This window comes from Podarcis gaigeae (genome assembly GCF_964106915.1).
Source record: "Podarcis gaigeae genome assembly, chromosome: 12".
Classification (NCBI taxonomy): domain Eukaryota; kingdom Metazoa; phylum Chordata; class Lepidosauria; order Squamata; family Lacertidae; genus Podarcis; species Podarcis gaigeae.
Genome location: NC_139688.1, coordinates 7,844,309 through 7,869,375, shown reverse-complemented (window position 1 = coordinate 7,869,375; position 25,067 = coordinate 7,844,309). Strand labels below are relative to the sequence as shown.

General features: G+C 45.8%; 1 protein-coding gene across 1 annotated transcript in view; it reads right to left on the bottom strand.

The window, feature by feature from the left end:
* Positions 1-1,866: 1,866 nt before the first annotated feature.
* LOC310827800 (vasoactive intestinal polypeptide receptor 1-like) overlaps positions 1,867-25,067 on the bottom strand; it is a 37,198-nt gene continuing 13,997 nt past the window's right edge. The window contains exons 2-13 of the mRNA XM_083704262.1: positions 22,121-22,220; positions 21,824-21,931; positions 20,098-20,207; positions 18,987-19,084; positions 17,442-17,574; positions 15,033-15,186; positions 12,952-13,012; positions 9,973-10,045; positions 8,380-8,471; positions 6,140-6,269; positions 4,084-4,125; positions 1,867-2,360 (exon numbers count right to left, since the gene is read on the bottom strand). Of these exons, the coding sequence (XP_083560388.1) occupies positions 2,178-2,360; positions 4,084-4,125; positions 6,140-6,269; positions 8,380-8,471; positions 9,973-10,045; positions 12,952-13,012; positions 15,033-15,186; positions 17,442-17,574; positions 18,987-19,084; positions 20,098-20,207; positions 21,824-21,931; positions 22,121-22,220 (1,284 nt within the window). The 3' untranslated portion in view covers positions 1,867-2,177. The remainder of the gene's footprint in view (positions 2,361-4,083; positions 4,126-6,139; positions 6,270-8,379; positions 8,472-9,972; positions 10,046-12,951; positions 13,013-15,032; positions 15,187-17,441; positions 17,575-18,986; positions 19,085-20,097; positions 20,208-21,823; positions 21,932-22,120; positions 22,221-25,067) is intronic.

Below are 25,067 nucleotides of genomic sequence, written 5' to 3'. Positions count from 1 at the left end.
TCATGTATAATGAGATAAGAATCCAAGGTCTTTGTTCAGGCCAGGTTTCTCCATGGTTTTAAGTTTATGTCCGATTTAAACGGACATAAATCGGACATCAGGAATCACAAGACAGAGAAACCAGTAGGAGAACACTTCAATCTCCCAGGACATTCTATACAAGATCTCAAAGTAGCTTTTTTACTACAAAGGAATTTCAGAAATAGACTGGAAAGAGAAGCTGCTGAATTACAACTTATCACCAAACTTAAAACTTCAGTTTCTAGTGCCATTCATTTAATGCCTTTCACCAGTGCCAAAAGTTCTTCAAGAACTGGTTCTCTATGTGTATATTAAATTCCTCCCCTGTGCTACAATCCCCCACTTCCTACAATGGAAGAGCTGATTCGTTTTGTGACCCTGTGCACACTTGCTTGAGGTTAAGCCTCACCTGCTACTTCTGAAGTGCTCAGGATTGGGCCCTCTGATACCTTTGGGAATCCCATGAACCATTTTTGGGGTGCGCATGCTGAAGGTGTACCCAGAGCCAAGAGCTATGCCAGCAATGTCATTGTTTCTAATGGGGCCTCTGCTCAAGCGTTCTCCTTATGCTGAATGTAAAAATAATAATAATATCAATAATTTTAAAAATGAACATGGCGAATGGGCGGGCAGGGCACTGTTTGAGGTGACCGTTTCCCTTTGTAAACCTTCGGAGCAGTAGAAACCCGTAGGCAGAACTGCTTCTCAAGGCGATGTAAATAAACAAGATCTCTTTTGCATTTCAACAGTGCTATGCCCTGCCCCTTGCCCCCACTGTGAAATATATTTTGGAGTTTGAGAATATATGTTATTAAAAGCAAAATGTAATAATAACAATAAAAGATTTGTTGTGACTTGTTTCTGGGTTGTTGTTGTTGTTGTTTCCCCAAAAAAATTATTGGTTTTTCCAAAAATAATTCAAACAAACAAATGAACAAACAGACATAAATCTCCACTATATTTAAACCAAAGTTAGTAACATTGTTAAGTGACTTCCTCGTATCCCCCTGGTTGTATTTCAATGTATATCATTTTAACGGTTTTCCAAAACCAATATTTTTATAAAGTTAACTTATTCACTTAACATCTTTCTTTCTTTTCAGTTCAGCATTACAGCATATTAATTCGTCACATTACATATTAAAATCCTCAGCCTATCTGGTATTTACAAGCTTTTCCAATTAAATTAACTAAACATATTTAACTAAATAGTCTTTAAATTTCATTCATTCCTCCTGATAGTCCTCCTCCTTCTGGTCGCCGATTCTTCCAGTCAGGTCGGCTAGCTCTGAAAAATCCATCATCTTCATCTGCCATGTTTCTGGGTTTTTTATTTAAAGCAACACACACACACAAACACATGGCCAGACTGCATTTCTGATATCAGCATATTTATTTGATACTAGGGGGTTGTGCCCCTGCTTGCCATTTCTCCTACTTTCCCCTTCACCTAGAGCTTCCCCTTCCCACCCCGTGGAAACAATGAAGCTTGCTTTTCACCTCCCCAACGGAATTTCTGAAGCCACTTCTCTTTTCTACTCTGTAGCCCCACTTCACCCCTGTCTTCACCTCCAACCTCAAATCCACCCTCATCCTTTTGTGAAAGCTTCCTTGCACACAGACCACCCCCTGTGAGAATCTCCTGCCCCTTCCTCCTCTAACACATTGCTGCTAAGCACCCTTTTCACCTTCTGGAGAATTATGAAAACATCTTCTCTTATTCTGCAGGTACTTGCAGGCCCCTGCTTTCGTCTTCACCCACATTCCCACAACCCCCTAATCCCTCCACATTCCCATGAATTAGTCATGGAGTTCCCTGTCACTTTCCTAACTGCAACATTCCCTGTCACTTTCCTAACTGCAAAACATCCATTTTTATTTTTATTTTAGTGGCTTTGTTGTACTCAAACAGCAGAGAGCCCTTCAATATACTTTAATTGCACAAACCCTCCTGCAAAAGATGGGTGGTCTGAGGTACCCACATCACAACAGCCAACCAACCTGACCCTGACTTAGCAATTTCTGTCTGAAGCCTTGTAGGTCCCATAGGGTACTTGTAGGGTGGAAGTCTTCTGATACAGCTGCCACTTCTGCTGGAACAAGAGGGCTGGGTCCCTCCCCTCAAACCCTGGAGGTCATGAAAGTGAGGAACCTCTTCAGACAGAGGACAGGCCATTCTGACAGGCGCTCCTCTTGGGACTGATTCTGTCCAGCATAGATAACTGTGTGACGTAATTAACAGGGCTGTTATCTCTGGAGAGGCTCCGATGCACCCGGGCAAAGCTGAGGTAATGTCGGTAGTGCCACTTCCGGAGGCATTTCTTGAACTCGGCCTGGACCTAAGATGGAGGAAGCAACAGCAGGAAAGGAAATGGAGGCTTACAGCTGGGGCAGAGTCAAAACACAGCTCCTAACTTCAGACCCTCGAAGTGTCCCTATTTTCCAGGGACACCCCTGATTAAGAGAAGCCATCTTGGTTTCAGATTTGATATTGGAATGTCCCACTTTTCCTAAGGATGTCCCTACTTAAGCTGCATTTTAAACTGTACTCTAACTTATATTGTAATCAACTGTTTTGGGGGTTTTTTGTTTTGTTTTGTTTTACTATATTTATATTCGGTGTTAGCCACCCTGAGCCCAGTCTTGGCCGGGGAGGGTGGGGTATAAATAAAAAAATTATTATTATTATTATTATTATTATTATTATTATTATTATTATTTTCATTGGAGAAATGTTGGAGAGTATGGAGTTATCCGACTTGCACTTTGATGTGCTTTCAAACTGCTAGGTTGGCAGGAGCTGGGACCGAGCAACGGGAGCTCACTCCGTCGCAGGGATTCAAACCGCCAACCTTCTGATTGGCAAGCCCTAGGCTCAGTGGTTTTCACCACAGCACCATCCGTGTCGCTCATTACCCCTTAACTTCCAATTCACCTCATTCTGCTTTTTATACCTTACTAGTCTATACACACTTCATTTTAATTATTCTTTTCAGTTTATTATCAGGAAAACGTTTTAACCTTATAATTTCCTTAAACTTCAAGATTCAATCCAAAGCTGCCGAGAGATTTGTGTTATTACAGTACTTTTTAAGATATTCTTTGAACATTGTCCAATCTTTACTAAATTTCTGGTTAGAATCTCCTCTTATGCTCCCAGTCATCCTTGCAAGTTTTGAATATTCTATCATCTCTGCTTGCCAATCTGTTTTTGTGGGGATTACATCACCTTTCCAGTTGTTTTTTTTTTTTTTTTTGCTATTAAAACCCTCGCCATTGTGGTTGCATACATAAAGAGGGTTCTGTTCTATCTGATTTATTTGTTTACTTATTCCATGTGTTGGCCACTTTCTGACCAAGGTAACTTAAACTGACTTACAATACACAAACAAACACATGCATTAAAACCAGCATTAAAGAGAATAAATAAAAACCTAAACCTATTTTTACTTCTAAGAACCTGAGTTAAACCATCCCAACCACTCAGGGAGGCAGTTAAGAGCCAAAGGCCGGGGGGGGGGGGGGAGAGAGAAACATGCAAGCGCCTGGCACCTAAAGCTAGGTAATGACGGTGCCAGGTAAGTCTCGCCAGAAAGAGCATGTGGCAAGCGAGGAGTCACCACTGAAGAGGCCCTGTTCTCATTCCTCATGTTGCCACCTTCTGGACCTTCTGAACAGGGGGCACAAGGAGAAGGGCATCAGGTGATGATTGCCAGGTCTGGTACATTCACTGGGGGGGGGGAGATGGTCCTTCAGGTACTGGGCAGTGGTGGAGCTAGCTGCTCGGGTACCCAGAGCGGTGCACATGCCATGCACCCAGGGGTGGCAATGATCCACCAAAGGGGTGGGGCAATCGGCACAGTGGTGTGATCCTCCCAGCAGGTGTCTGATCGTGGCACAGCGACATGATCTGCCCAGCGGGATTTTGTCACCCCCCTCTGGGATGACACCCGGGGCTGACCGCCCTGACCACACACCCCTTCCTACGCCCCTGGTACTGGGGTCCTGAGCTGCATAAGGCTTTATAGGTCAAAAAACCAGCACTTTCTCATTTCCACTTACCTCTCCGTTTAAGAAACAGTACAGGAGAGCAACAACAAAGCCCTATGAAAGAGAAAGAGAGAGTAGAGAATTGTGGGATAAGCACACACCTACCAAACAAATGTGGCTTGATATGAAAATGGGCAAGGCACCTGCGCACAAGGACTGTTGTTTTCTTGCCCCTGCTTGTCACCTTTCTAGAGACATCTGGTTGGTCTATGTCAGAAAAGAGGATGCTGGACTAAGTGAACTTTGGTCTGATCCAGCCGGGCTCTTCTTGGCTACACACAAACACATACTGAAAGAGGGAAATGCTCCCATTTTGAGCCAGAAAGTGGAAAGCATCAGAAAATGCTTATTTCTCTAGGAGCTTCCTTTTTGATAGCTTCCAACAGGAGCAAGCCTCTCCTGCTTCCAGTTCTCAGGAGCGTAGGAATTTGTCTTATACTGAGCCAGATCATTGGTCCAGCCAATTGTAGGTCCAGCTGTCTGGCATAGTCTTCCTGGGATTGCAGGCAGGGTACATTCCCAGCCCTGCCTAGAGATACCTTTGAAGGTGACCCGGAAACTACAACTAATCCAGAATGCGGCAGCTAGACTGGTGACTGGGAGCGGCCGCCGAGACCATATAACACCGGTCTTGAAAGACCTACATTGGCTCCCAGTACGTTTCCGAGCACAATTCAAAGTGTTGGTGCTGACCTTTAAAGCCCTAAACGGCCTCAGTCCAGTATATCTGAAGGAGCGTCTCCTCCCCCATCGTTCTGCCCGGACACTGAGGTCCAGCTCTGAGGGCCTTCTGGCGGTTCTCTCACTGCGAAAGGCCAAGTTACAGGGAACCAGGCAGAGGGCCTTCTTGGTAGTGGCGCCCGCCCTGTGGAATGCCCTCCCATCAGATGTCAAAGCGATAAACATCTACCTGACATTCAGAAGACATCTGAAGGCAGCCCTGTTCAGGGAAGTTTTAAATATGTGACATTTTAGTGTATCTTTCATCTTTGTTGGAAGCCGCCCAGAGTGGCTGGGGAAACCCAACCAGATGGGCGGGGTACAAATAATAAATTATTATTATTATTATTATTATTATTATTATTATTATTGTTGTTGTTGTTGTTGTTGTTGTTGTTGTTGTTGTTGTTGTTGTGTTAGGAGCTCATCCTACACTCTAGTACGACCCTGGTAGAGACACATACCCGACTGGCATGCTCTCTCCCTCCTGGTCATTCATTCGGGAGCTTAAAAGGCTTTCTTCAGACCAAACATCACAGAGACCAATGCCAACAGACACTGGCACACTTAGGGATCCACAGAGTTTGCGCAACTTGCGTAACAGACCTCAGCAACTCAGCATTTTGGCTAATCTACTTTATTTACATATAAACACACACAGAGCACTGCAACATGGCTCCCTCTCTCTCTAGCATCAGACAGCAAAGGGAAAAAGAACAAAGGAGAATAGTCCCACTTCACGGAACACAGTAACACAAACATCCTGTCTCCATCACTTCGCATTCTATGGAGTCAAAACATACACCGTCATGCGATAGACAAAAATCCCATGACTGCAACCATGGAGCAGGAATTCTAACAATTTGGAGCTTGAACTTTCTGCATGGACAGCAGATGCTCTCCCATTGTGCTGCAGACTTCCTGTATACCAGACATCCCCGGGGGATCCTTATCCACAACCCTGGTCATTCCTCCCCAGAGAAAGCTCAACAACTATGGGCAATCCTCCCCTTCCACACACACACACCACACACGCTCCTCCTCCCTTCATTGACAATGAGTAGATCACTGCCAGATTTATTTATACTGGGCGTAGATCACAGTCTCTTGGGAGTGGGGTGTGCTTACTGTATACTATAGGAACACTGGGAGCTGTCTTATACCATCAAATAATTGACTAATCTTGCTTAGTATTGTCCACACCGATGGGCAGCATCTCTCCAGGGGTCCAGGGACAGAGTCTTATTGCATCCCTGCCAGGAGATGCTATTGGGGATTGAACCTGCGACCTTCTGCAGGCAATGGCAGATGCTCTACCACTGAGCTACAGCCCTTCCCCAACTCTTACCTGAAAGGAACCCAAGCCTAGCTCAATGTACAGCCTGGCAACCATCCCAATGCTCTCTGGAAAGAAGGCAAAGATGATGTAGTGAGCCCCAAAGAGAGGGATGAGCAGCAATGTCGATTTTGCTAGTCTCCTGAAAAAGAGAATGTGGATGGGATATAAGTTCAGAAAAGGCCACGCAGGTGTTTCCTGTGAAATGACCGGGGGGGGGGGGCAGCCAGAGATGACTCAGGTGGCAGTTTGCTGACAGGGCTCTGCAGGGGCATACAAGGTTTCTCAGGCAGGGAAGGTGCTTCCAATGTGGAAAAGACTTCTACAGAACACTGGGGAGGTAGTGGTGGATTAAAAAATGATGGCAGGGGTTCTCATTCACGGGGAAGGTATGCGTAGCTTGTGGATCAGGGCGTCGCCCTCCATTGAGGTGGCAGAACAGAAAATACACCAGAAGAGTCTTTCTGCTTCTGGTGCACTGCTCCTGAATGTGGTTTCCGCACAACCCCTGTGTGTCAGGAATGAGCCAGCTCCAAGTGAAGGTTTGCAGCCAACTGCAGAGAACAGCCAGGAACAGGGAGGCTTTGATGTTAGTCAGGCAGGGGAGAGCCGGCAGCTGCAGACTCTGACTCTTCCTGACCTCCAAGGGGTGGCTGATAAGGCAGTAGCGGAGAGCGGGCTAGAACGCAGCCAAAGCTCTCCGGAAGCTCAAATAGGCACGAATAGACACACAGAGAGTCTCTCTGAAAAGGAAGAGGAGAGAGATGATCTGAGGAGTCAGTGAATGGGAGGGCTGTTAGGAAGCAAAACAAGAGACGTAAGGTGTGAAAGTTCAATATATTCTGTAGATACCGGAAGCAGTCTTCAGAAGGGTCATTTCAGTGATAATGCTGGCGGCTGCATTACAGCTGTCCGGTGCTATCTGTTTTTGCAATAAATCCTCCTTTTTAATTACCTACGCTTACTGGGTTACCAAGCTGGGAACCTGGACTCCTGACACTGAAACTGCAATCTTAGTGTCAGAATTAGTGTAGAATTGGCTTCCTCCCCCGTGGCAGTAGATAAGCAGAACAAAGTAAAAGGAGTTTTCTTATAAACTTTAATAATCACAGCGAGAGAACAAAGAACACATCTCCTAGAATGGCGGTGCTCCCAATTAAGGATTCCACCCTCTTCTGTCCCTATTAAACTTTGTCGCTCCTTTGTCGCTCTTGTAATCTGAGTTTGTACCCTCTGTGCTTTCTGTTCTGCCACTTTCTGAGCTCTCTGAGACTTTGGAGAAGGGGGATGAATGCTGTCCAGAGACTGTGAATCTGTTAACCCTCTCTTTTCCTGTGTTTCTTCTCCTAGCTCAGGGGTCAGCAACGTGCGGCCCATGAGGTCCGTTTTACCGGCCCATGAGCCACCCGCAAACCGAGCCACACGCTCGGCAAGCTCCCCATGCAGTGCGCTAAACCAGCGCAGCGTGGCATGGGGACTCGCTGAGAATGCGCAGATACCAGAAACCGTGTCTGTGCATGTCCAGACGCTGAAAATCGCTTCTGCGCAGGCGCAATTTTTGGCATGCACAGAAGTGATTTCCAGCACCGCGGACATGCGCAGATGCAATTTCTGGCATTGCGCTGTGCCAGTCCGACCCACGGACAATTTCCATGGGAGTGATCCGGCCTATGGCCGGTAAACCTTGCCAACCCCTGTCCTAGCTGTTCCCCATTCAATAATTCCTAGCTTCTGCCTTCTGAACTATGTCCCTCTGCAAACCACTATACCCAATCTATACTGTCCTCCTGCTCCTGGGAAGATTCAGGATCCGAATCAGGAGCAGGGGGAGACTCCCAGCATTCCTCCTCAGCACGGTCCCTGACACTTAGGCATGTTTCCTCAGCAGCAAGCCCTGTTGATATTCAAGGTTCAGGACTGGTGGTGGTAGTGAGCTGCCTTTGGTGTCCCACCCATGCACAGAGTGGTACAGGGACAATTCAGCCTTCCTCCTGCTTCATGAATCTGCCCAACTAGCACATAAGCCACAACTTTGACAGAAATCTGTGTACAGCAGGGACAGAGAACCTGTGGCCCTCCAGATGCTGTTAGATTGCAATGTCCACCATCCCTGATCTTTGGCCATGTATTGGCTAATGGGAGCTGAAGCTCATCAACATCTGGAGGTCCACAGATTGCTCACCCTTGGTGTATGCTGGACAGTCGGGGTCTAACCTCTCCAGCTCGTGAGGATGAAAGGTTTTGCCACTTACACAAAATGCCTTGTGTGCCGTCCTCCAGTCTTTGAAGATTTTAATTTCTGCACCAAAATCCGGATGACGTTGAGAAAGATAGCAAAGTTCATCTAGAGAGACAAGAGGGAATCTCAGCATCCACCAAAGCTTAGTGAATACATTTCCAGGTCACACTACTTTATTGAGAAATAACCTCGGATTGTATCCAAATGAGAGAAACAAGTGTAAGATACAGCCCTTCCTCTCTATGAAATCTAAAACAAAAGGGTAGATTTGGAGAAGATTTCTGATGGCAAGAAGACAACCAAGTACCTAGAGGGGTGGTATCAGCTTTCTTCCACTCAAGGTCTTCAGCCAGAAGCTGGAAAACAAGTAATTGGGGTTGGTTTTTCTCTAGATCTCCTTTACTGAACAGTTCATGTGGGATAGATGACCGACAGGTAAAGCTAAAGGGACCCCTGACCATTAGGTCCAGTTGTGACCGACTGACTCTGGGGTTGCAGCGCTCATCTCGCTTTATTGGCCGAGGGAGCCGGTGTACAGCTTCTGGGTCACGTGGCCAGCATGACTAAGCCGCTTCTGGCGAACCAGAGCAGCACATGGAAACGCCGTTTACCTTCCCGCCGGAGCGGTACCTATTTATCTACTTGCACTTTGCTGTGCTTTCGAACTGCTAGGTTGGCAGAAGCAGGGACCGAGCAATGAGAGCTCACCCCGTTGCAGGGATTTGAACCTCTGACCTTCTGATCGGCAAGTCCTAGGCTCTGTGGTTTAACCCACAGCACCACCCGTGTCCCTTTAGATGACGGACAAGTTCCCTGCAAACCCGCAAGGCCTTGATTAAGTAACACAAATGGTTCTGTTGCAAGGGGTTGTCAAGGACATTCTGCATGAATGTGGAATCTAGGTTTTCTGTGCTTCAAAGCTGTGTACCCAAACATCTGGCTAAGCAACCATAATTTGTAAAGGTAAAGGTAAAAAGACCCCTAACCATTAGGTCCAGTTGTGACCGACTCTGGGGTTGCGGCGCTCATCTCGCTTTATTGGCCGAGGGAGCCGGTGTACAGCTTCCGGGTCATGTGGCCAGCAGGACTAAGCCGAACCAGAGCAGTGCACGGAAACGCCGTTTAACTTCCCGCCGGAGCGGTACCTATTTATCTACTTGCACTTTGACGTGCTTTCGAACTGCTAGGTTGGCAGGAGCAGGGACCGAGCAACGGAAGCTCACCCCGCTGCGGGGATTCGAACCGCTGACCTTCTGATCGGCAAGTCCTAGGCTCTGTAGTTTAACCCACAGCGCCACCCGCGTCCCAGCACCATAATCTGTACATTCAGCCAAAAAAACAAACACCTCCATCCACGGTAATCAGGAAGCTGTGTACTTCCTCAGCCAAATCAAACAGACAAAAATTGGGGGAATTCTTCACCCTGACTGAGCAATGTCCCACTTCATAGAGAAGGAGGGGGGCTGATCCAGCAGGGTCTTCTTAGGTTCTTAACATCTCAAAGGGCACAAGGGTGGCACACAGCCCAGTGTCCCCCCAATGACTGATGACAATTGCTGGGCTTTCTGTTTTTCAAAGCGTTCATTTGATCAAAAGGAAAACTCACTATAACAGTTAATAGGATGGGTCCTTTGATGATCCAGAGGACTGCAGAGCTCTCCTCATCATCATCCCAGCATCTGAAACAGCCAACAAAAAAGAAACAAATTATGTCTATTACCTTGAAAGAAGAGACTTCCTCCACCTCTTTGGCGATCTGATGACTATGTTGTGCTTTGTACTTTGGTACAAAGTGGTACTTTGGTTCTCAAACGCCTTGGTGTTCCTGTTTGTGAACTTTTTTCGGAAGCCAAACATGTTGGCTTCCTTTTTGAGTGTTACGCTGAGGCCTGTCTGTTTTTGCTATTTATTTTGTGTTTTTGTTTTTGTGGCTCTTTTTGATCGTTTTTGTGACTGTGCGGAACCCAGTTCAGCTACTGATTGATTGATTGTGTGACTGCAGTACATTGTTTATTGCTTTCATTTTATGGATCAGAGGTCTCGTTAGATGGTAAAATTCAGGTTAAATTGCTGTTTTAGGGGTTGTTTTTAAAAGTCTGGAACGGATTAATCCCTTTTGCATTACTTTCTATGGGAAAGCATGCCTTGGTTTGGGAACGCTTTGGTTTTGGAACGGACTCCCGGAACGGATTTAGTTTGAGAACCAAGTTACCAATATATACCAATGTAAAAACCCTTCCTTCTTGCCCCAGCTATCAGTCCCTCTTAATATTTCTGCTTCCTTTAACACAAGAATCAGTACCAGAGAGAGGTAAGAGGTTTAGATGACCGGCTGTGTGTGAGATGTAAAACTGAAGTCAAGTACAACATTCCTACAGTGGACATATTAAGGGATGTTTTCTACCACTCAGGAGAAGACTTCCTGTTTCCTCCTGAGCTGGGACATGTGACTTCCATTACATGGGATTTGAAGAGGGTGTGGTCTGTTGTACTAGCATGGAGGAGCACACAACCTCCATGTTCGGATCAGTGTGTCTTCTCCATTTTGTGCGTTGCTGTGTGTTTGGAGAAGTGACTGCTTAGTCGCAGTCATTTGGGACTAACTTCTTTATGGAATAGTTCTAGTTGTTATGTCTGTTATTCAGGGATATGTCTGTGACCCTGAATGAATCTGTGAGTAAACTACTTTTATACAGTGGTACCTCTGGATGCGAACGGGATCCGTTCCGGAGCCCTGTTCGCATCCAGAAGTGAACGCAACCCATGCCCGCACGTCTGCATGTGTGCGGGTCGCGATTCTCCGCTTCTGCACATGTGCGTGACGTCATTTTGAACGTCTGCGCATGCGTGAGTGGCGAAACCCGGAAGTAACACGCTCTGTTACTTCTGGGTCGCCGCTGCACGCAACCTGAAAATGCTTATCCCGAAGGAAGCTACTTCAACCCGAGGTATGACTGTATTAACATTAATCAGATTCTTGTGTTTATTCTTTTTAAGAGGGATTAGAAGGGATTTTACAAGGAAGGAATCTTTAATAGTAAGACTCAGATGAGTCAGCAACAAGCTGATTGCTGCGTAATTCAAAAAGGGGGATGTTTGGAACTCTGCTAGAATATGGAACTTGTTAGCACAAGTTAGGAAGGATATCATTAAATAACATATCCTCTCCTGCCTCCCTAATCATCCCCACAAGCTGATCCATCTAGCTCATTGTTAGCACCTCTCAAGAGTTTCAGAAATGGGACCTCCCTATGTCAAAATGTTGGAGATCAAGCCAGGAACCTTCTCACAAATGAGGTGCTCAGTGCTGAGCTATGTCCATTCCTCATTTTCAATTCACAGTTGTCGTAGTGCCCTAAATTAGGGATGGATAAATTGGCCCATTTCACTTTGTCTTCGTTTCTCTTTTTACATAAATCTTGAATTCATTCCTCTGCATTTCTCCGGTAATTGTTGCACTAAAAAAAATTCTTGTGAAAATTTGTCAGACTCATAGTGCAAATTTCTCCTTAGTATCACATTTTTTGTATGCGTTTTTGGCTGATGTACCAATTCCTGCAGGCAATGTTTCATAAGAAAATGCATTTTATGTTATTTTTATAATATATGTATTTTAATGCACATATTAAATGAATCATAGAATCATAGAGTTGGAAGGGACCACAAGGGCCATTGAGTCCAACCCCCTGCCAAGCAGGAAACACCATCAGAGCACTCCTGACATATGGTTGTCAAGCCTCTGCTTAAAGACCTCCAAAGAAGGAGACTCCACCACACTCCTTGGCAGCAAATTCCACTGTCGAACAGCTCTTACTGTCAGGAAGTTCTTCCTAATGTTTAGGTGGAATCTTCTTTCTTGTAGTTTGGATCCATTGCTCCGTGTCCGCTTCTCTGGAGCAGCAGAAAACAACCTTTCTCCCTCCTCTATGGGACATCCTTTTATATATTTGAAGATGGCTATCATATCACCCCTCAACCTCCTCTTCTCCAGGCTAAACATGCCCAGCTCCCTTAGCCGTTCCTCATAAGGCATCGTTTCCAGGCCTTGGACCATTTTGGTTGCCCTCCTCTGGACACGTTCCAGTTTGTCAGTGTCCTTCTTGAACTGTGATGCCCAGAACTGGACACAGTACTCCAGGTGAGGTCTGACCAGAGCAGAATACAGTCGCACTATTACTTCCCTTGATCTAGATGCTATACTCCTATTGATGCAGCCCAGAATTGCATTGGCTTTTTTAGCTGCCACGTCACACTGTTGGCTCATGTCAAGTTTGTGGTCAAATGCACCTTCCCTAATATGTCCATTTTTGTATACTTGGTTTGTGCACAAAACTGCATTGCAAAATTCAGAGAAGTGCAGATTTTGAAGAATAGCTGTGTCTTGGTTGGATGAACTTATCTTTAAATTGCAAGCAAACCTGAATAACACCTCCCCTTATCACTTCCATTAATTTAGCCTCCGGGGACCCTGGTTCCCCCCATTTTAAAATTTCAGCATTTAAATTTCTGAGACTGAATGAAAACTTGAAACGTCTCCCTGTAATCATTTTGTGAAAATCTAGCAGTAAAAAAATAAATAAATCACCCAGTATTCTGTCTGTAAATCCTGCTCAAGATCCATATCATTGTTATGATCACTGGTGCTCCTGAAACAAAGGGGGGAAAGCAGATTAAATAACAGTCATAGGTTAAAATAAGATAAAATAGAATAAAATCAAGATATAAAACCACATAAAATATATAAAACCATGATAAAAAGATAAACAACAAGCCAATAGACCCTCCCCCCAAAAAACACATTTTAAAAGGGCATAGGATGTAGCTCAATTCAGGCAAAGGGCTGGTTGAAAAGGAACGTTTTTGCCTGGCGCCTAAAGGTGTATAATGAAGGCGCAAGGCAAATTTCCCTGGGGACAGCATTCCACAAATGGGGAGCCACTGCAAAAAAGGCCCCTTCTCGTGTTGCCACCCTCTGGATCTCTCGTGGAGGAGGCACATGAAGACGGACCTCAGAGGATGAACTCAGGGTCCAGGTAGGTTTATATGGAAAGAGGTGGTCCCTGAGGTACTGCGGTCCTGAGCCATTTAAATGAGGAGAGGGAGTTCCCTGCACTCCAACTTGAACTCCCTGGAGTAAAAGGTGGACCATACTATACAGTGGCACCTCAGGTTAAGCACTTAATTCGTTCCGGAGGTCCGTTCTTAACCTGAAACTGTTCTTAACCTGAAGCAGCATTTTAGCTAATGGGGCCTCCTGCTGCTGCTGCGCCGCCGCTGCACGATTTCTGTTCTCATCCTGAAGCAAAGTTCTTAACCCAAGGTAATATTTCTGGGTTAGAGGAGTCTGTAACCTGAAGCGTATGAGACCTGAGGTACCACTGTAATCAATCCATCATACCCTTGCCATTTATTTCACAAAAAAATGAAAAGAGGATCTGTTTGATTCCATTTTGATTTGTCAAGAAATGAATGCACACCTTAATCACAGGGCTGGATCAGCAAACCCACTAAAACTCATCCAATGAATCAACTATGCTTTGATTAAGTGGGTGACAGCCCTAATACACACCTGGTAAATGAAATCGCGGACAGGAGTCAAAATATGGGCTGTAGAAGGGAAAGGATTATGATTGTAAAAGAGGAAATATGTATCAGAATAAAGTATGCTATCTAACGCGGTAGAAAAAAAGGGTTGGAATAAAAACAACCTAGAGGTAAGGGTGAGAAGTCAAATTGCTAGGGGAAATAATTACTGAAGTTGATTTGTTTCTGAAAATTCTGAGACACACCACGCAACTGGATGCAGAGAAGACATCTCCAAGCAATTCAAACAAATGTCCCAAACCCGTAGGCAAGGATAAGGTGTTTGTTTGCTTAACGCAGTGGCATGCAATATAGTTCTCCCTGCATGGCCAATGGAGGATGATGGAAATCATAGTCCAACAAAATCTGGAGTTCATCACCCTTGGCTTGATGCAAAAACACCAAGTGTGCTTGCAGATCTTAGCAGGGGGTGGAAGGAAGAATTTGGAATCCAGTTTGGTTGGGTGAGAGGGAATGTCAATAATAATAATAATAATAATAATAATAATAATAATAATAATAATAATTTATATCCTGCCCATCCGGCTGGGTTTCCCCAGCCACTCTGGGCAGCTCCCAACAGAATATTAAAAACATGATAAAACATCAAACATTAAAAACTTCCTTAAACAGGGCAGCCTTCAGATGTCATCTGAAAGTCAGATAGTTATTTATTTCCTTGACATCTGATGGGAGGGCTGGACCTCAGCGTCTGGGCAGAACCATGGGGGTAGAGATGTTCCTTCAGGTATACTGGGCCGAGGCTGTTTAGGACTTTAAAGGTCAGCACCAACACTTTGAACTGTGCTTGGAAACATACTGGGAGCCAACATGGTGTTACATGGTTTCAGCGGCCACTCCCAGTGACCAGTCTAGCTGCCACATTCTGGATTAGTTGTAGTTTCTGGGTCACCTTCAAAGGTAGCCCCACGTAGAGCGCATTGCAGTAGTCCAAGCGGGAGATAACCAGAGCAGGCACCACTCTGGTGAGACAGTCCGCGGGCAGGTAGGGTCTCAGCCTGCATACCAGACAAAGCTGGGAGACAGCTGCCCTGGACACAGAAGGCCAAGCCGTCTACTAACCCCAGCCAATCAGGATGAAACTCCATGCGTACTGTTTGTCCGACACAAAGGTCAGCATCAGTAGGGTTTGCAGATACATGCCCTCGACCAGCAACCAGAAGAAGTTGGCTAGGATGCTGAACTGGAAGAAAGCCACCGCAGACTTGCATGCCACCTACAGGACAAAACAAGGTTCATTTCAGACAAGGAGGTTAGAATCATAGAATCATAGAATCATAGAGTTGGAAGAGACCACAAGGGCCATCGAGTCCAACCCCCTGCCAAGCAGGAAACACCATCAGAGCACTCCTGACATATGGTTGTCAAGCCTCTGCTTAAAGACCTCCAAAGAAGGAGACTCCACCACACTCCTTGGCAGCAAATTCCACTGTCAAACAGCTCTTACTGTCAGGAAGTTCTTCCTAATGTTTAGGTAGAATCTTTTTTCTTGTAGTTTGGAACCATTGCTCTGCGTCCGCTTCTCTGGAGCAGCAGAAAACAACCTTTCTCCCTCCTCTATGTGACATCCTTTTATATATTTGAACATGACTATCATATCACCCCTTAACCTCCTCTTCTCCAGGCTAAACATGCCCAGCTCCCTTAGCCGTTCCTCATAAGGCATCGTTTCCAGGCCTTTGACCATTCTTTCACCAGGTAAGGTTTTCCTCAGAACAACATTCAGCTGAGGTCTGTGACCTTTTCCTTTTCCTGGCAGGGATGATGATCATTATAAAATAATAGAATTGGAGGGTTGGAAGGGATCCCAAGGGTCATCCGCAGTGCTGGATTTACGTATAAGCTAAACAAGCTATAGCTTAGCGCCCCACTCTTTTGGGGGCCCCAAAAAAATTAAAAGGAAAAAAACCTGGATGCACATTTCCAAAATATGAGATAAAAAATAAATAAAATGAAACCTACATACAGCAACAGTGTTTTGTGTTGTGTAGGCTCCTATGATGTAAGTCATGGGCCCTGCCTGCTAGCCTGCTCCCTAAAATATCACTGGTTTGCTCCTTTCTATATATAGGGTGCCTACATTCTGCATGGACTGGTTGCATGGCAACAAGTGCAAATGGCTTGAGATACCTGTTAGGTCCATAAATTACCATATAGCATATATTCAACACAAAAAAACAGTGACAATTTGTTGTTGACAAAGGACAGCTGGATATATAAAGGGCCCCATTACCTTCAGTAGCTTAGGGCCTCATCAAACCTAAATCCGGCCCTCGTCAACTGAATCACAGCTAAAGAATCCCCAGTGGTTGACCATCCAATCTCTGTTTGAAAACCTTCAAGGAAGGAGAATCGACCACCTTCCACTGTCCAACAGCTCATACAATGGGAAATTTCTTCCTAATACTCGGGCAAAAGTTGATGATGGATTGGGGGTGGTGAGGACTTTCCTAGTTAATCACTCACAAAAGAGTCTCTAAACAACTCACCAAAAAAATTAAGAGCACAAAGGCAGGGCAAAAACACATTGCATTCAAACCATTGCAATGGGTCTTAAATAGACTCAGCAAAACCTCAGCAGCTGAAAAATGGCCACAGGCTGTCGGTGATGGCACCAGGTGGACTTCCCTGGGGAGAGCATCTCAGCCACAGCTGGGAAAGGTTGATAAGTGAAGCTTTTGGCTGACGGAAAGAACTTTTCCGCTCTTGAGAAAGTGGTGGACTGGTTTTGCTTGGGACTAGTATACATTCCCCCCCTCCTTTTTTTCAGAAAGGGCAGTGGAGTCTCCATGGTACTCTCACAAAGCAAACTGAGTTTGCCCCCAAGACTTCTTACCCACTAGGGAAATCAGGAAGCATGAAATGGCCATGTTGAATAAGGTCAAAGCCATCCTTTCCCTCTCACGAAAGCAAAACAAAAGCCATGTCTGAGAAACCTCGTAGCCCAGTACTTCTGCAAACACTAAGCTTTTGTTTCAGGTAAGTAAGTAACTGTGTTGGTCTGACACAGTTGAAATATATTTTAAAAAAATTGTCCAGGAGCACCTTAGAGACCAACTAAGTTTGTTCTTGGTATAAGCTTTCGTGTGCTTATGGTATCTGAAGAAGTGTGCATGCACATGAAAGCTTACACCAGGAACAAACAGATCCTGAAGCTGAGGCTCCAATACTTTGGTCACCTCATGAGAAGAGAAGACTCCCTGGAGAAGACCCTGATGTTGGGAAAGATGGAGGGCACAAGGAGAAGGGGGCGACAGAGGACGAGATGGTGGGACAGTGTTCTCGAAGCTACCAGCATGAGTTTGACCAAACTGTGGAAAGCAGTGGAAGACAGGAGTGCCTGGCGTGCTCTGGTCCAGGGGGCCATGAAGAGTCGGACATGACTAAACAACAACAACATGACATACACACACACACACACACAAAGCTTTAGTGTAAAATATTATTTTCAAAAGTGGGTCAGATGCATACCGTTGACATCAGGCAGTGGTCCATGCTGTCATCGGAGAACAAAATGGTGTCTTTGGTGAAAACGGCAGCTGCCCTCAGGACGAAGGAGACAAAGAGATGCATGTGGATATAATTCCGTGTGCAGTGGAATTTCCTGGAAGGAGGGCAGGAAAGCAGATTGTCAGTTTTGCAGGCTGACATAACCTCACTATATTGAGCTGAATTCTGCTTTCAGGGCACCTAATGGTGGCTTTGGCTGCAGGAATGATAGGAAGGGCCACCAACTTGGGTATTTCTAAAAGAGTTAGGGGTGGGAGATTATGTCAATTTCTTTTCTATTCTTTTTTAACATAACTTTATTGAAATTCATAAATAATGTACAGTGGTACCTCAGGTTAAGTACTTAATTCATTCCGGAGGTCCATACTTAACCTGAAACTGTTCTTAACCTGAAGCACCACTTTAGCTAATGGGGCCTCCCACTGCCACCGCCCCACCGGAGCACGATTTCTGTTCTCATCCTGAAGCAAAGTTCTTAACCTGAAGCACTATTTCTGGGTTAGTGGAGTCTGTAACCTCCACCCATCTGGCTGGGTTTCCCCAGCCACTCTGGGCAGCTTCCAACAGTACACTAAAATACAATAACCTATTAAACATTAAAAGCTTCCCTAAACAGGGCTGCCTTCAGGTGTCTTCTAAACGTTTGGTAGTTATTTTTCTCTTTGACATCTGGTGAGAGGGCGTTCCACAGGGCAGGTGCCACTACCGAAAAGGCCCTCTGCCTGGTTCCCTGTAACTTGGTTTCTCGTAGCGAGGGAACCGCCAGAAGGCCCTTGGCACTGGACCTCAGTGTCTGGGCAGAATGATGGAGGTGGAGACGCTCCTTCAGGTATACAGGACCGAGGCTGTTTAGGGCTTTAAAGGTCAGCACCAACACTTTGAATTGTGCTTGGAAACGTACTGGGAGCCAGTGTAGGTCTTTCAAGACCGGTGTTATATGGTCTCAGCAGCCAGTACCAGTCACCAGTCTAGCTGCTGCATTCTAGATTAGTTGTAGTTTCCGAGTCACCTTCAAAGGTAGCCCCACGTAGAGCGCATTGCAGTAGTCGCAGCAGGAGATAACTAGAGCATGCACCACTCTGGCAAGACAGTCTGCGGGCAGGTAGGGTCTCATCCTGCGTACCATCACTTCCCTAACCTCAAAGGAATTTCTATTTTTAAAGTGGTTTTGTTGCACAAGGGTGACTGAGCTCTTTAATCCACTTTAAATGTGAAATACTAATTTTCCAGTACACGTTTGAATTCCACCTGCAAAATTGTGGCAGTCTGGAGGGTTGTGCTGGAGTCCAATGGAGCTGTTCTGCTCCCCATCAAAGTCTGGCAAAGCCTACATGATGCAGCTAAGCTATAGGCCCTAGAAGCACATGGCTTGAGGAAAACTCAAACGTATCATGGGATATATATATGTTAAGAAGAAGAGGCAAAGCAGTTTAGTTCAAATCCCAGGGGAGGATGAGATAAGTGTAGAGCTGGGTGCTGCCTCTGAAAGGCACGTTCAGCATTTACCGGAAGAAGGTGAAGATGAGTAGAGCTGTAATGAGCGAAGCCAGGGAAGTTGCATAGCCTGCCGTGTAGATGTGCCAGAATGTTGAATAGTATGATTTCTGTGGAGGGAAAGAGAACATTAAGAAATGAAGGGACATGAGGAGGACACGTCTTTCAGAGTTAAAACCCCGTTTCCCTTGGCAACCACGGAGGAGGACATAGTGTAGAAGACAGAAGAAGAAGAAGTGACATGGGCCAGGAGTTGGCTTCACCTGCAGAAGGAACCTTCTGCAGAGTGACTCCACCTGCTGGTGATCAGCCTTCTTGCTCCTGAGGAGAACCAGCTGGCTCCAGCTTTCTTAAGCAGGGTTTCCAACCTCAGCCTGTTGCTGGAAACAATATTTGTCGTTCCTAACCAGACCTTGCTGCTTCTTGTGACCTTAGACCCTCAGCTTTCTTGACCACTAGATCATCTGACTACATGAACTGAGATACTCCTGACCTTAGGACTGGACTGAACCTTGTATACAGACTCTGCCTCCAGGCAATGCCCCCTTGAGATTTAGCTGGCTTCTCCCACCATTGAGCTCTGTTGTGACTGAGCAGCACAGGACTATGACCAGAAGACTTTCCCTTCCACGTTTGATGCACATTTGCTTGTTTTCATGTATCTAGGCTAAGGATGACCAACGTCTGCATTCAGTAGTTTCTCTTCTGTTCAAGGCTAGCTTCGGCGTGGGCATTTGACCAAGGGCCAAAAAGACCCATTGCTAATCTGATCCCAATGATGCTTTGGACCACCAGCTGATGCCACCTTCAGAACTGCAGCACCCTAGCGATGCTCCTTCTTCTTGTCCCCACCAGTCACTTACTTCACCTCACTCTCCCAAAGTCATCATAGGAAGCTGAACGGGGGAAGATTCAGGGCACTTAATGGGGAACAATGGCCACACGCTCTTGGCCACCTGCCAGCCACGTTGCTCTGCTTTCTAGGCGAACAGGGCAAGGGCAAAGTGATGGAGAGGGCAGGCGCGGTGCAAATGTGCTGGCAGGAAAGACACCAGCATGTCTAGTTTTGGTTGAGGTGTCCAAACGGGAGAATATTAGGTGCAGTTTTAGAAGCTTGACTGACCTGATCTTCTGGCCCCTTTGTAAAACTCTCTTCAAACCCGCAGGCGACTGGATATGGGGGGAATGGCTCTGACCAGTAAAGGCCTGGAGTGCAATTTCTGTGCAGGAACCCTGCGAAAAAATATCACAGTGAAGCTCTAATGTTAACACATCATATCCTAGTACAATGTCACCAGTAAATTGAGGTGGTAGTATCTGGAGAACCTAAAACACTAATGGGCATGATAGCTGGTAGCTGAAAAGAGAGGCAGGCACTTTATTTCATAAAATTTATACAACTACTTGATTGTAAAAAAGCAAAGCAAAACTCAAAGGACACTCTTGGTGATACCAGCTTACTAGGGGAGAGACTAGCTGGCCTGAGCCTTGCTGCTCCTCAGCACCCCCTGGCATGGTGGGAACGGGAACTGCAAACGGTCAGCCCATAAGGTATCAGGTGACCTGGGCAGCCAATAGGGGGCTTGTTAGCCTTATATAAAGGGACACGGGTGGCGCTGTGAGTAAAACCTCAGCGCCTAGGACTTGCCGATTGCATGGTCGGCGGTTCGAATCCCTGTGGCGGGGTGTGCTCCAGTCGTTCAGTCCCAGCGCCTGCCAACCTAGCAGTTCGAAAGCACCCCTGGGTGCAAGTAGATAAATAGGGACCGCTTACTAGCGGGAAGGTAAACGGTGTTTCCGTGTGCTGCGCTGGCTCGCCAGATGCAGCTTGTCACGCTGGCCACGTGACCCGGAAGTGTCTTCGGACAGCGCTGGCCCCCGGCCTCTTAAGTGAGATGGGCGCACAACCCTAGAGTCGGACACGACTGGCCCGTATGGGCAGGGGTACCTTTACCTTTACCTAGCCTTATATAATAAGCCCTAGGCTTGACTCCCTAGTCTGAGCTACTCATCTGTGAGAGAAGATGCTCAGCAAGCACCCCTCACCTGCCTGTTTTGAAACTTGACAGCCATCTTTTCTGAGGCCACCTCCTCAACCTCTAGTTCAGGCATCTCCAACCTGCAGCCCTCCAGATGTTTTGGCCTACAACTCCCATGATCCCTAGCTGACAGGATCAGTAGTCAGGGATGATGGGAATTGTAGTCCAAAACATCTGGAGGGCCGAAGGTTGGGGATGCCTGCTCTAGTTCCTAGTATCCTTGTCCATCTGCTCTGGAACCTGAAAACACCACCTAGATATGGAGAAACACATCATAAAATTTGAGGAAGTGCAAACGTCACAGGATAGCTGGATTTCAGATCACATTGGGATTTGCAAATTAGCTAGGTTCCCTTGAAGGTGGGAACCAAACTGAATTTGTCTCCAGTCTTCACCGCCACTGTATTTAAACTACACCATTTCCCTCTTGGATAAAAACTCTAAGGAAGAACGGGGGAAATTTATAATTTATTTAGGAGACCACTGTAAGCAGATGAAAGCATCAGCAGGATTCTAATCTCACTTGTAATGTAACAAATACTACGGACAATATGGATAGATGTAAAATACAGATTATGATATAATATGCAGTTGAAAACATTGACATTAGGGGGGAGGTCTCAAGATTCTGGGAAATCTCTGTGTACAGAAATGTATTTGGTTTTGTTATAAATCTATACTGGAAAAACCAAATAAAAATGAGTTTTTTTAAAAAAAAATAAACCACACCATTTCCCTCTCTGACCCACAAGAGCTGTGACAGAGAGATACAAAGGAGGGAGATTTTTTTTTTTTTTTTAAGGGTCTTGCCATGTATGCTGGTGATTTCTTCAAAAAATCCGGGGCAGGCAAGCGTCACCGTCTCTCCAAAAGCAGCTTTGGGCCAGCAACTTAATCCGTCCCAAACGCCTGAACACCCTAAGGAGAAAACTCAGTGTCAGATTGAAGACTCCTACTATCCAGAATGATGAATAATGGCTTTAAAAGGTCCAGCAGAATGAAAGCCCGCTGGACCAAGTCAACGGCTGATCTGTTCCAGCAGGGGCCACCCAAGTTACTGCTGCATCTTGGGGAATATTTACATAGGATTGGGCTCACGCCTGTTACCTTTAAAATCTGGTAAGAGAGTTTCGTTTCCCCCCAGGCATCGACTCTCATCTTTCATAAGCTGTTGGAATATTCTGCATTCTGGATGGATGGAAGCCACCTGCAATGAAAAGGAGGAGTAGGAGAGAGAAAGAGAGAAATTATATTTCTTATTTTCTTGCCTCCTCCCCTTTTTATTATCTTTATTGCATTTTTAAAAATTACAGAGGAAGCATAAGTTAAACATTACATCCAAATACCGTAAATTTCGCTCTATAACACGCAGATTTTTTCTCCTAAAAAGGAAGGGGAAATGTCTGTGCGTGTTATAGAGCGAATGTGTGGTCCCTGGAGCCGAAAAATCAAGCAAAAATCAAATCGCGGGGCTGCACGCTGCACAGAGAAGCGAAACTTGAAAAGAGAAAGCGGCTGCTTTCCTGCATTCTGCCTCAGGGTCTTACTGCCCACCCTTCTCTGTTTCCTTGCTGTGTTTGCTGAAACGGAACAAAGAGCAGGGAAAGCCCCTCCCCTCCAGGCAAGCTCCGGTGCTGGGGGAGAGGGAGAGAGGGGGGGGAAGGGAGAGAGAGAGGGGGGAGGGAGGGAGAGAGAGAGAGAGAGAGAGAGAGAGAGAGAGAGAGAGAGATGGCTGGCTGGCTGGCTTGGGTGGGGGAAAACTTTTGCCTTCCTTTCCTCCCTACCCCTCTCCTGCATTCTTAGCCAGCTGCTTCTCTGCACACCCCTCTCCTGCTCCTTGTCCCTTCTGTGTTTTTCCTTCCCTCCCCACTTAAAATGTGGTTACAAAGCATAGATCCTCAGGATCTTTGCATTGGGTCACCCCAAATTCACCATCAGATCACATAGCATGTCCATGGCTACAGCCTGCCCCCCCAAAATCACGCACCCACTGTTGCCTGGGGCTGCAATGGTGCAAAAATGTGGTTAAAAAGCATGGATCCACATGGATCCTCAGGATCTTTGCATTGGGTCACCCCAAATTCACCATCAGATCACATAGCATGTCCATGGCTACAGCCTGCACCAAAAAAATCACGCACCCACTGTTGCCTGGGGCTGCAATGGTGCAAAAACGTGGTTAAAAAGCATGGATCCACAGGGATTCTCAGGATCCTTGCATTGGGTCACCCCAAATTCACCATCAGATCACATAGCATGTCCATGGCTACAGCCTGCCCCCCAAAATCACGCACCCACTGTTGCATGGGGCTGCAATGGTGCAAAAACGTGGTTAAAAAGCATAGATCCACAGGGATTCTCAGGATCTTTGCATTGGGTCACCCCAAATTCACCATCAGATCACATAGCATGTCCATGGCTACAGCCTGCACCAAAAAATCACGCACCCACTGTTGCCTGGGGCTGCAATGGTGCAAAAATGTGGTTAAAAAGCATGGATCCACAGGGATTCTCAGGATCCTTGCATTGGGTCACCCCAAATTCACCATCAGATCACATAGCATGTCCATGGCTACAGCCTGCCCCCCCAAAACCACGCACCCACTGTTGCATGGGGCTGCAATGGTGCAAAAACGTGGTTAAAAAGCATAGATCCACAGGGATTCTCAGGATCTTTGCATTGGGTCACCCCAAATTCACCATCAGATCACATAGCATGTCCATGGCTACAGCCTGCACCAAAAAATCACGCACCCACTGTTGCCTGGGGCTGCAATGGTGCAAAAATGTGGTTAAAAAGCATGGATCCACAGGGATTCTCAGGATCCTTGCATTGGGTCACCCCAAATTCACCATCAGATCACATAGCATGTCCATGGCTACAGCCTGCCCCCCCAAAATCACGCACCCACTGTTGCATGGGGCTGCAATGGTGCAAAAACGTGGTTAAAAAGCATAGATCCACAGGGATTCTCAGGATCTTTGCATTGGGTCACCCCAAATTCACCATCAGATCACATAGCATGTCCATGGCTACAGCCTGCACCAAAAAATCACGCACCCACTGTTGCCTGGGGCTGCAATGGTGCAAAAATGTGGTTAAAAAGCATGGATCCACAGGGATTCTCAGGATCCTTGCATTGGGTCACCCCAAATTCACCATCAGATCACATAGCATGTCCATGGCTACAGCCTGCCCCCCCAAAATCACGCACCCACTGTTGCATGGGGCTGCAATGGTGCAAAAACGTGGTTAAAAAGCATAGATCCACAGGGATTCTCAGGATCTTTGCATTGGGTCACCCCAAATTCAACATCAGATCACATAGCATGTCCATGGCTACAGCCTGCACCAAAAAAATCACGCACCCACTGTTGCCTGGGGCTGCAATGGTGCAAAAACGTGGTTACAGAGCATGGATCCACAGGGATTCTCAGGATCTTTGCATTGGGTCATCCCAAATTCACCATCAGATCACATGTCTGTGGCCACAGCATGAAGCCCAAAAATGATACATCCACTGTTTCATTCAGAATGTTTTTTCCCTTGTTTTCCTCCTCTAAAAACAATGTGCGTGTTATGGTCAGGTGCGTGTTATAGAGCGAAAAATACGGTATTTAAAAAGACAAAAGACAAAAAAGGAAAAATATAAAAAGGAAAGGAAAGGGAAAAGAAAGAAAAACGATGAATAATAAAAAAATGAAAAATAATTAGTCAAGTACACAAGTTTGTTCAAAGGATACCAACAGTAATTTGAATATTCTATATGCCAGGTTCTCAGAAAAAAATACATTCGTAATCCTTCTTTTCTTTCTTTCTTTGCAGTCACTTTCTTTCTGTTCCAGAAAACTAGTTTGAATCCCTGCTTTATTAGTTGACTTCCCTCTATCTCTTTGCAGCTTCAACATTTCTCTTAAGTGACAAATATTCTATATTCGTTTATTAAAATCAGTTTTTTTCATTATATCTGTGAGATTAATTGAAACACAACCAAGTATTGTTTTTGGAACCATATTTTGCCAGGCAGTTTTTAAAGCAATCTCATTTACCTTG